The 10,419-nt window shown below is 43.5% G+C and overlaps 1 protein-coding gene across 1 annotated transcript; it reads left to right on the forward strand.

Moving 5' to 3' along the window:
• The first annotated feature begins 272 nt into the window (after positions 1–272).
• On the forward strand, positions 273–6,698 carry LOC130020071 (F-actin-capping protein subunit alpha-1-like). Its single transcript, XM_056110709.1, is given in 3 exon segments — positions 273–314; positions 4,358–5,039; positions 5,042–6,698. Coding segments are annotated over 3 exon segments (966 nt in total). The 3' UTR covers positions 5,284–6,698.
• Positions 6,699–10,419: the final 3,721 nt, after the last annotated feature.

Consider the following 10,419-nt stretch of genomic DNA (forward strand, 5'->3'; position numbering starts at 1 on the left):
TCACATTGCTGTGTGAGATTTTTAACGTTTCAAACTTGCACTGCTAAAGTATGTCACTTTGGAAGCTAAATTGCCCTGGCCTTGACTTTGGGTTTACACCAGAACCTGCCTTACAGCAGCCTGATTCCTTCTCTTCTGTTCCCTTCCTTTCCTTGCCCTGCCCTACCCTGCCCTCTCTTGATTCTTCAGCATTTCTCGTAAGTCTCCAAGTCACTCAGATATTTACAATCTTGAAGCAATCAATAGGGTTCCAGTTCTCCGTATTCTCCCTAATGCCTGTCATTGATCATGTCATCATAGCCATCGTAGCCAAGGTCGATTTCTATTGTTTGTAGCTAAAATGACTATGGACAAGGGCAAAATTAATTAAATCATGAAACTTCGTGGAAAGCTTTCACTGTATATTTCATTTTCCTATTTACACTACTACTTTAGATTGTTTGAGCATAAAACAGCAAGAAATACCTATTGTCTAGCACCAGAGAGAAGGAGCATTTGTCATGGACTTTCCACATGCTTGAAAAGGATCCTAGTGCCTGAAAAGACTATGGTTCAACTTCCAAGAGTCAACATTTGTTCATCTTTACTTGAAGGCTCTCTGGTCCTTGAGACTGGGTGTAAATTGGGTCACAAGACTCATAGGAATAACACATTTCAGGAGCAGTTTTCAACCTATAACTATTGGTGCCAGGTAGATAAGTATCCTAACTTCCCTTTCTTTCGCCAGAATATTTTTGAAAGCTTTGGGGGCTTTTCAAATACATTTTTGTTAATTTTTATATTTTTAGCTTATTACTATGCCACTAATTTTTAAAAATGTAAATGTTTATATGTTTTAGTGGCACACTGTTACCACACCAAGTTCATAGGACCTTTCTCTTCTGTCCCTTCCTACCAGTCACCTTGATTCTGCTGCCAGAGTTGAATGCTTTGTTTTCCTTAGTTACCTTGCTTGGTTTCTTGTTTCTACAAGTACTGCCTGTAAAATAACCAGTATTTGCCTTTATCTTTCTGACTTATTTCACTTATCATGACACCCTTCCATTCTATCTGTGTAGTAGTAAAAGACAAGGTTTCATCTTTTCTGTTAGCTGAGTAGTGTTCCATTGTATATCTATATTTTTTATCCTCTCATCTCCCATTGGAGACTTCGGTTGTTTCCAGATTTTGATTAAATGACACTGCAGTGAATATAGATGTGCATGAGTCTTTTTTTTTTATTTATTGAATCACTGTGGGAAAGGTTACAAAGCTTTCAGGTTTATGTCTCAGTCATGCAAATATCAAACACATTTCCCTTTACCAATACTTATTTTTTACCATGAAGAACCCCAATAAAACCCCACCCCCCACCCCTCCCCGTCCCTGTGAGGCAGATGAATTCTAGTTAACACTCTATCTGCTTTGATTAGATTGTTTCAATAAAAGATTCACCACTATTATTTAGAGTTTACCCCCCCCCCAAATCAGACATGCTGAAAAAGCATTGTGAAGTGATTTGCTTTCTACAGCTGGGTTCAAGAATTAAATGTTGGTTTTGGATTTCTGCTATTTTACCTATTGACCCTGGAAGTATTTCTACTGAAAGTCAGATAGTGAAGAAATTGGTTTCTGTGTTCTGGAGTCGTGGCCGTGCTGGAGAGCCGCTCGCAGGGGGCAACTGGTGGCCTCGGTAGGGCGTGAAGGGCGGAGCGAAACGCCCCCCTTCCCATGAGGTTTTAGTCGCCCCCACACTCCCGGCTCATACCTGCTGTCCACAAGGCTCCCATGTGGCCGCCATCTTTCTTTCCAGAGAGGAGAGGGCGAATGGGGCAACACCCTTTCCCCTCCGGCAGACTTGATGGCCTGGGTCAACGCATAGTCCGTTCACTTTTCTGCTCCAAGCTGCTGGGTTCTGCATTAAGTCCTTGTGCTTCTGGGGCCGTGGCTGTGCTGGAGAGCCGCTCGTGGGGGGTGACTGGTGACCTCGGTAGGGCGTGAAGGACGGACCGGAACGCCCCCCTTCCCATGAGGTTTTAGTCGCCCCCACACCCCCGGCTCATACCTGCTGTCCACAAGGCTCCCATGTGGCCGCCATCTTTCTTTCCAGAGGGAGGAGGGCGGAAGGGAGCAACACCCTTTCCCCTCTGGGCAGAAATGATTGCCTGGATTAACGCATAGTCCTTTCACTTTTCTGCTCCAAGCTGCTGGGTTCTGCATTAAGCCCTTGTGCTTCTGGGGCTGTGGCCGTGCTGGAGAGCCGCTCGTGGGGGGCAACTGGTGACCTCGGTAGGGCGTGAAGGACGGACCGGAACGCCCCCCTTCCCATGAGGTTTTAGTCGCCCCCACACCCCCGGCTCATACCTGCTGTCCACAAGGCTCCTATGCGGCCGCCATCCTTCTTTCCAGAGAAGAGAGGGCAAATGGGGCAACACCCTTTCCCCTCCGGCAGACTTGATGGCCTGGATTAACGCATAGTCCTTTCACTTTTCTGCTCTAAGCTGCTGGGTTCTGCATTAAGTCCTTGTGTTTCTGGGGCTGTGGCCGTGCTCCAAACTTAACTCTGACTTTCAGGGAGAAAGATTGGGTGGTTTACTTCTCATTGATCACTTTGTATATAGAGAGATGTCGCGCGGCCGCCTATGCGGCCGCGCGGTTTTGAAAAAAAGTCCTCGTTCCCGCATACTCGAGCTGTGTTTGTAGAGGCTTCTGGTCACCGGGGTTCCATCTGGGGGAGGCGGGATGCGGCACCTACTCCATCTGGAACTTGCGGGTGAACTCGGCTCTTTTTGGAACCTGTTTTTTCTTCTTTTTTTTTTCCTCCGGGATCCCGCACCCTCCATGTGTTCTTTCTCTTATGCTGAACGCTTCAAAGATGGCGCTGGGGGGCGGGCTGTGGGCGTGACTTCCGGAATCAGAGGTTACCTGGGAGGTGTAGTCCGGCAGATTTGAGAAAAAGTCCTCGTTCCCGCATACTCGAGCTGTGTTTGTAGAGGCTTCTGGTCACCGGGGTTCCATCTGGGGGAGGCGGGATGCGGCACCTACTCCATCTGGAACTTGCGGGTGAACTCGGCTCTTTTTGGAACCTGTTTTTTCTTCTTTTTTTTTTCCTCCGGGATCCCGCACCCTCCATGTGTTCTTTCTCTTATGCTGAACGCTTCAAAGATGGCGCTGGGGGGCGGGCTGTGGGCGTGACTTCCGGAATCAGAGGTTACCTGGGAGGTGTAGTCCGGCAGATTTGAGAAAAAGTCCTCGTTCCCGCATACTCGAGCTGTGTTTGTAGAGGCTTCTGGTCACCGGGGTTCCATCTGGGGGAGGCGGGATGCGGCACCTACTCCATCTGGAACTTGCGGGTGAACTCGGCTCTTTTTGGAACCTGTTTTTTCTTTTTTTTTTTTTCCTCCGGGATCCCGCACCCTCCATGTGTTCTTTCTCTTATGCTGAGCGCTTCAAAGATGTGCATGAGTCTTTTCAAATTATTTCTGTATGTCTTTGGATAGCTACATAAAAGCAGAATTATAGGATTCTATGATAGTTTTACATTTAATTTTTGAGAAATCTCATACTGTTCTCCATAGATGATAAGTCAGTTTATATTCTCACCATAGTAGTTGAGGGTTCATTTTTCTCCACACTCCCAGCAGCAGTTGTTTCTTTTCTTTTTGTTTTTATCCTTTATTTTGTTGATCTAACAGATAGTGTTCTTTGATTCACAAGTTTTGAACTATTCTTGCATCCCTACAATAAATCTGAACAATGTTGTATTGTCTTTTTAGAGTGTTGTTGCATTGTTTGTCAATATTTTGTTGAGGGATTTTCTGCTATGCTCATCAAGAAAAATGGTCTATAACTTTCATTTATTCTCCTTTCCCAAGGATAAACCAACCTGAACATTATTTGAAAATATTAGTAGTTACGAAAATGTTATACATTTCTTTCATTGCAGTATTTGTTGGTGTGAATTTGGTATCATGTTATTGCTGTCTTCATAAAATTAGTTGTTACCCAAAAGGAGAGAGAGAACAAAAGGGAATGCCCTGCCACAGAGGCAAGGTGGGATGGGCGGGATGGGGGTGTGGGAGGGATACTGGGACCCGTGGTGGTGGGAAATGGGCATTGGTAGAGGGATGGGTACTCAATCATTGTATAACTGAAACCCAAGCACAAAAATTTGTAAGTCTACAACTGTACCTCATGGTGTTTCACTAGTAACAATTAATAAATAAATAAAATGAGTTTTTTTTAAAAAAAAAATTAATTCACGCCTTCGGGGAAACGGGCCGGCCTAGCAGCCATGGAGCCCCGCGCCAGGGGTGGCTCGGACCTGTGGGGATGCCTGGGGGGAGGGGAACTGAACTCTGCCTGGGGATCCTGTTAGGGCTCCACAATCCTGCGCTTCCTCTGGCGCTGGAAGCGCATCCCCTTGACCTTCCTGCGCGGGGAGAGACATCCCGGTGTTGACGGCTCAGGTCCTGCCGCCCCCAAGGTACGTCTGGCTGCAAAATTCATTACTCATGCATCCCCCGGAGAATTTAACAAAGTGTTCAATGATGTCCGGCTACTACTTAATAATGACTATCTCCTCAGAGAAGGGGCAGTACATGCGTTTGTCCAATATAACATGGATCAGTTCACGCCTGTGAAGATAGAAGGATATGAAGATCAGGTTTTAATTACAGAACATGGTGACCTGGGCAATAGCAGATTTTTAGATCCTAGAAACAAGATTTCCTTTAAGTTTGATCACTTACGGAAAGAAGCCCGTGACCCGCAGCCCGAGGACACAGATGGTAGTCTGAAGTCGTGGAGAGAATCCTGTGACAGTGCTTTAAGGGTCTACGTGAAAGATCACTCTTCCAACAGCTTCTGTACTGTTTATGCTAAAACTATAGATGGGCAACAGACCATTATTGCAAGCATTGAAAGTCACCAATTTCAACCTAAAAATTTCTGGAATGGTCGCTGGAGAGCAGAGTGGAAGTTCACCATCACACCACCTACAGCTCAAGTGGTGGGAGTCCTTAAAATACAGGTTCACTATTATGAAGATGGAAATGTTCAGTTAGCCATAAAGATGTACAAGATTCAGTAACTGTTTCAAATGAAGTCCAAACTGCCAAGGAATTTACTAAAATCATAGAGCATGCAGAAAATGAGTATCAGACAGCAATTAGTGAGAACTACCAAACAATGTCAGACACCATGTTCAAGGCCTTGCACCGGCAGCTTGCAATCATGTGCACCAAGATCCACTGGAACAAGATCCTCAGCTATGAGATCGGGAAGGAAATGCAAAATGCTTAAAGGCTGAATGCAGGGCTCTTCGTTACATGGAAAGAAAGGATTCAACATGTGATCATTCGATATATAAGTGATTTATAAACAAGAGTGGTATTTTACTAGGGCTTTCAGATTTAACAGGTTTTCTAGTCTCATGGAGTACTGTTGGACCTATATAGCATTGTCTTGTTTCTTTTGTGTTCTTTTTGTCTTGTAATTTTCTTTTTCACTATATCTACTTGTAACATTTTTTTAAAATTTTGCGACATTTAATGATGGAAACATTGATCTATCCTGGAGTCATTCTATTTAGCAAATTTTCTTATCCATAAAGTCCTATTACTGACGTAGACAGGTCATTTGGTCAGTACTTCTCTACCTGTATTCTTCAGGGCACTTCTGGTACTTCAGTGGTCTGTACTGATCTACCAGCAGCTGGGAGCTATGCTACCAACTATGGCTGAATGGAAGATATTTCCCTCTTACTGCTTTGATCATTTATAATCTCAACTGTAGCCTTCAAAAGTTTGGATTAGGACTTTTCAAGTCCTTTTGGGATGGAGCGAAGGAAGTTTCTGGACATTCCATAATAACCAGCTTCTCTGAGAAAATTGTTTTTAAATCCAAAGACTTGAGCCACATGCCCTGCCCATAAATGTGTTTGCTTTTTTTTCTTACCTTGTCTCCTTCCCTCTAGTACTATTATAATTATAGACGTCTGCATTTACAGAAGAGTTTTTAATCCATTTTTTAATATTCAGGAACTTCTGACATACTAGGGATGTAGTAGAATATAAAACTTAAAAATGCAGATGTTGAAGGAAAAGTAGGTATTATATTTTGTGCTTTAATATTTTGGCAGGATTATATAAGCAAGTGAATCAAACACAAACAAAAACTGAATGAACCAAAGTGAAAAGGGCAACTTCCAGGCAGTATCTTTCTATTGTAACCAGGTATTTCAGGAATTACTGGTGATTTGTTTTAAATAGATTGTAAAACTTGTTCTAAATTGCTCTTCCTCAGTCCTGCCTGCCAAATGTAACTGTGATATAGCAAGCCTCTAGTGGCAGGTTTTGCATAACCTTAATGCACAGGTGACATAGATGTGATATGACAGCTGGTAATGGTGGACTCATTTACATTGTTTACACTTCTATGACCAGGCCTTAAGGAAGGTCAGTTTTTTTAAAGCCAAGTAGTGTCTTCCTTTCTCCAAATACACGTCCAAAAAAAGAGTGTTCGTGCTTCAGCTTTTTTTTTTTTTTTGCTGAGTAAAAAATAGTCAAGCAAGAGTTCATTTATGAGTGACCTACAGAGCTGTATAAGCATTTTTATTTTAAATAAACTATATTTGTATTATTTGTCATTCATACTATCCATTCATACCACACTATCCTCTGTATCAGTAGTCCAATAGAAATATACCTGTTTTGTTCTAAAAAAAAAACAAAGTGAGATACACAGTCACAAAGTTTTCATGACTGGGTTTTAGTCATACAATGTTCCAACACTCACCCCCACACCAGTGAACATTTCCCACCACCAATGTTCCCAGTTTCCCTCCCAACCCTACCCCGACTTCCCTCTATGGCAGGCACTTTACTTTTTTTTTTAATTTCTTTTTTTTTATTAGTGAGACATAAATAGTCTCCACCAGGGCCCAACAGCTGAAGACCTCCGGGGCCCAGCCAAGGCCATGCTGGGACCACTCTCCACACACTTGGATGAGCCTCACACATAAAAAAAACTGGCAGAGGAACCCAGGTGTGTGGGACCCGGGGGCTGAGATCTCCAAGCCTGCACGGTTTGGGACTGGACCTGCCAGTAACTAGACAGTTACACCCACCAACTGCCGTGTAACTCCAACAACGGCCAGGATCCAGAGATTATCACACTCAGCTCCCGGGAGAGAACAAGGCAGAGTCTCCTACCCTGTGCCTGACTGTCTCCAGCAGGGCCCAACAGCTGAAGACCTCCGGGGCCCAGCCAAGGCCATGCTGGGACCACTCTGCACACACTTGAATGAGCCTCATGCATAAAAGAACTGGCAGAGGAACCCAGGTGTGTGGGACCCGGGGGCTGAGATCTCCAAGCCTGCACGGTTTGGGACTGGACCTGCCAGTAACTAGACAGTTACACCCACCAACTTCCGTGTAACTCCAACAACGGCCAGGATCCAGAGATTATCACACTCAGCTCCCGGAAACGCGCGGTCGCATTCGCGGCTGCGTGACATCGTATCATCTCAATTCTACTTTGGACAAACTGGCAGGCTACCAAATGTAACCTGCCCACACGACAGAGTCTGGCAAACTCCCCATGGTATACCCAATATGCCAAATACCAGTAACAATGATGGGTCTTATTCTCCTAACCCTGAAAAAGCCTTGAATATGGCACTTTTAAAAGAAAATCTCAGGGCTAGGACGAAGAAGACGTTACTGGCACCTGCTCGAGGCAATCGACGAACAACAGGGTGGTCGTGATCGTGATCGTGATTGTGAGACATATGAGGTACAGTTGTAGACTTACAAATTTTTGTGCTTGGGTTTCAATTACACAATGATCAAACACCCATCCCTCCACCAGTGCCCACTTCCCACCACCACGGATCCCAGCATCCCTCCCACCCCCCATCACCCCACCCACCCTGCCTCTGTGGCAGGGCATTCCCTTTTGTTCTCTCTTATTGGGTGTTGTGGTTTGCAAAAGAGGCAATGGGTGACAATAATGTTTGGTCTATAGTCTACTTTCAGCATGCTTCTCCCATCCTGGGAGGATCCTCCCAACACCTTTATTTGGTGTTCCCTTCTCTATCTGAGCTCCCTTTTCCCCTAGCATGTGTGGTTGGCCTCCAAGCCATGGAGTAAAATTCCTGGTACTAAGCTCGGCCATTCTTGAGTGTTAGTCTCCTATTTTGTTACTTTATATTCCCCAGATGACTGCAATCTTTCTATGTCTGTCCCTTTCTTTCTGAGTCATTTCGCTTAGCAGGATACTTTCCATGTAGAACCATTTGTATTTAAATTTTATGACTTCATCTTTTCCAACAGCTACATAGTACTCCATTGTGTAGATGTTCCAAAGTTTCTTTAACCAGTCATCTGTTCTCGGGCACTCAGGTGTTTTCCAGATTCTAGCTATTGTAAACAGTGCTTCAATGAACAAACAAGTGCAGATGTCACTTCAACTATACTTTTTTGTCTCTCCAGGATATATTCCCAGGAGTGGTATTGCTGGGTCAAATGGGAGCTCAATTTCTAATTTTTTGAGAAGCGTCCATACTGTTTTCCAAAAGGGCTGAACCAGTCGGCATTCCCACCAACAGTGAAGGAGGGTCCCTTTCTCACCACATCCACGCCAGCACCGGTTGCTTTTGTTCTTGTGGATATGGGCCAGTCTCTGTGGTGTGAAATGATATCTCATTGTGGTTTTGATCTGCATCTCCCTGATGATTAATGATGTGGAGCATTTTCTCATGTGCCTTTACTTTTTGCTCTCTCTCTCTCTCTCTCTCTCTCTCTCTCTCTCTCTCTCTCTGTGTGTCGTGTCTCCTTTTGGGTATTATGGTTTACAATATAGATACTGAAATATTATTATGTATTTCCCCTTTATCTACTTCAGCACTCAATTCTTGTTCAGAGTGATCATTTCTATTATTGTCATATTGGCCCCTTCTCTATCCTAACTGCCCTCCTCCCAACACACACTTACGGCATGTTTCCAACCATGAACCAGTCCTTCTGACCCATTTTTCTTGGCCTTGGATATTAGTCTCATATTATTATTTTTCAAAGCCCACAAATGAGTACAGTCATTCTATATATGTGCCCCTTCCTTCTGAATCATTTCAGTCAGCATGATACTCTCCATATCCATCCATTTATAAGCAAATTTCATGAATTCATTTTTCCTAACAGCTGCGTATTCCATCGTGTAGATATACCATAGTTTCTCTATCCAGTTGTCTGTTCTTGGACATATATAGATGAGAATATAATTAAATATAGACATACAAATATTTTGTATATCATATTCATAAATTCATTCATCAATTGTTTCCACTTTGGCTGTTAGTAACAATACAGTTATAAATATTCAAGATTTTGTGTAGATACTAATTTTCAATTCTCTTGGCATATAAACCTAGGAGTAGTATTATGGGATCATATGATAATTCTATGTTTTGCTTTGGTAGGGGGTTATTGCTCACCAGCAGTGCTAGGCACTGGCTAGAAATATGGGCCTGATGGTTGGAATTTGGGATGACCCATTGTGCCATGGATTGAACCTAAGGAATTGGAAACTTTTTTAAAAGTTATTGCTCCAAAAATTTCCAACAGCAATGAATGAAGATATCAATTCCTCTAAGTCTTCCCTAATACTTGTTTATTTATTTGTTTATTTATTTATTTATTTTTATTGGCCATCGTGGTAGGTATGAAGTGATGTCTAATTGTGGGTTTGGCCCTTTTGGAAAACAGTATGGACGACTCTCAAAAAGTTACAATTTGATCTGCCATTTGACCCAGCTATAGCTCTCCTGGGAATATATCCCAGAGAGGCAAAAGGTATAGTCGAAGTGACATCTGCAATTGTTTGTTCATTGCAGCACTCTTTACAATAGCCAGAATCTGGAAAAAACCTGAGTGCCCAAGAACAGATGACTGGTTAAAGAAACTTTGGTACATTTACACAATGGAGTACTATGTAGCTGTTAGAAAAGATGAAGTTATGAAATTTACATACAAGTGGTACTACATGGAAAGTATCATGTTAAGCGAAATGAGTCAGAAAGAGCGGGATAGACACAGAAAGATTGCATTCATCTGGGGAACATAAAGCAACAAAAAGGGAGATTAACACCCAGGAATGGCTGAGATTAGTACCAGGAATTTTGCTCCATGAATGGAAGGCCAGCCACAGGCTCTAGGTGAAAAGGAAGCTCAGATAGAGAAGAGAGTACCAAATGAAGGGTGTTGTGAGGGTCCTCCCAGGATGGGAGAAGCATGCTAAAAGTAGTCGATAGACCAAACATGATTGCCACTCAAAGCCTCTCTTGCAAAACACAGTACCCAAAAGAAGAGAGAGAGAACAAGGGGGAATACCCTGCCACAGAGGCAGGATGGGACGGGGGGGGGGATGAGGGGTGGGGGG

The sequence above is a fragment of the Sorex fumeus genome, unplaced genomic scaffold, assembly GCF_029834395.1.
Source record: "Sorex fumeus unplaced genomic scaffold, SorFum_2.1 ptg000010l, whole genome shotgun sequence".
Taxonomy (NCBI): Eukaryota; Metazoa; Chordata; class Mammalia; order Eulipotyphla; family Soricidae; genus Sorex; species Sorex fumeus.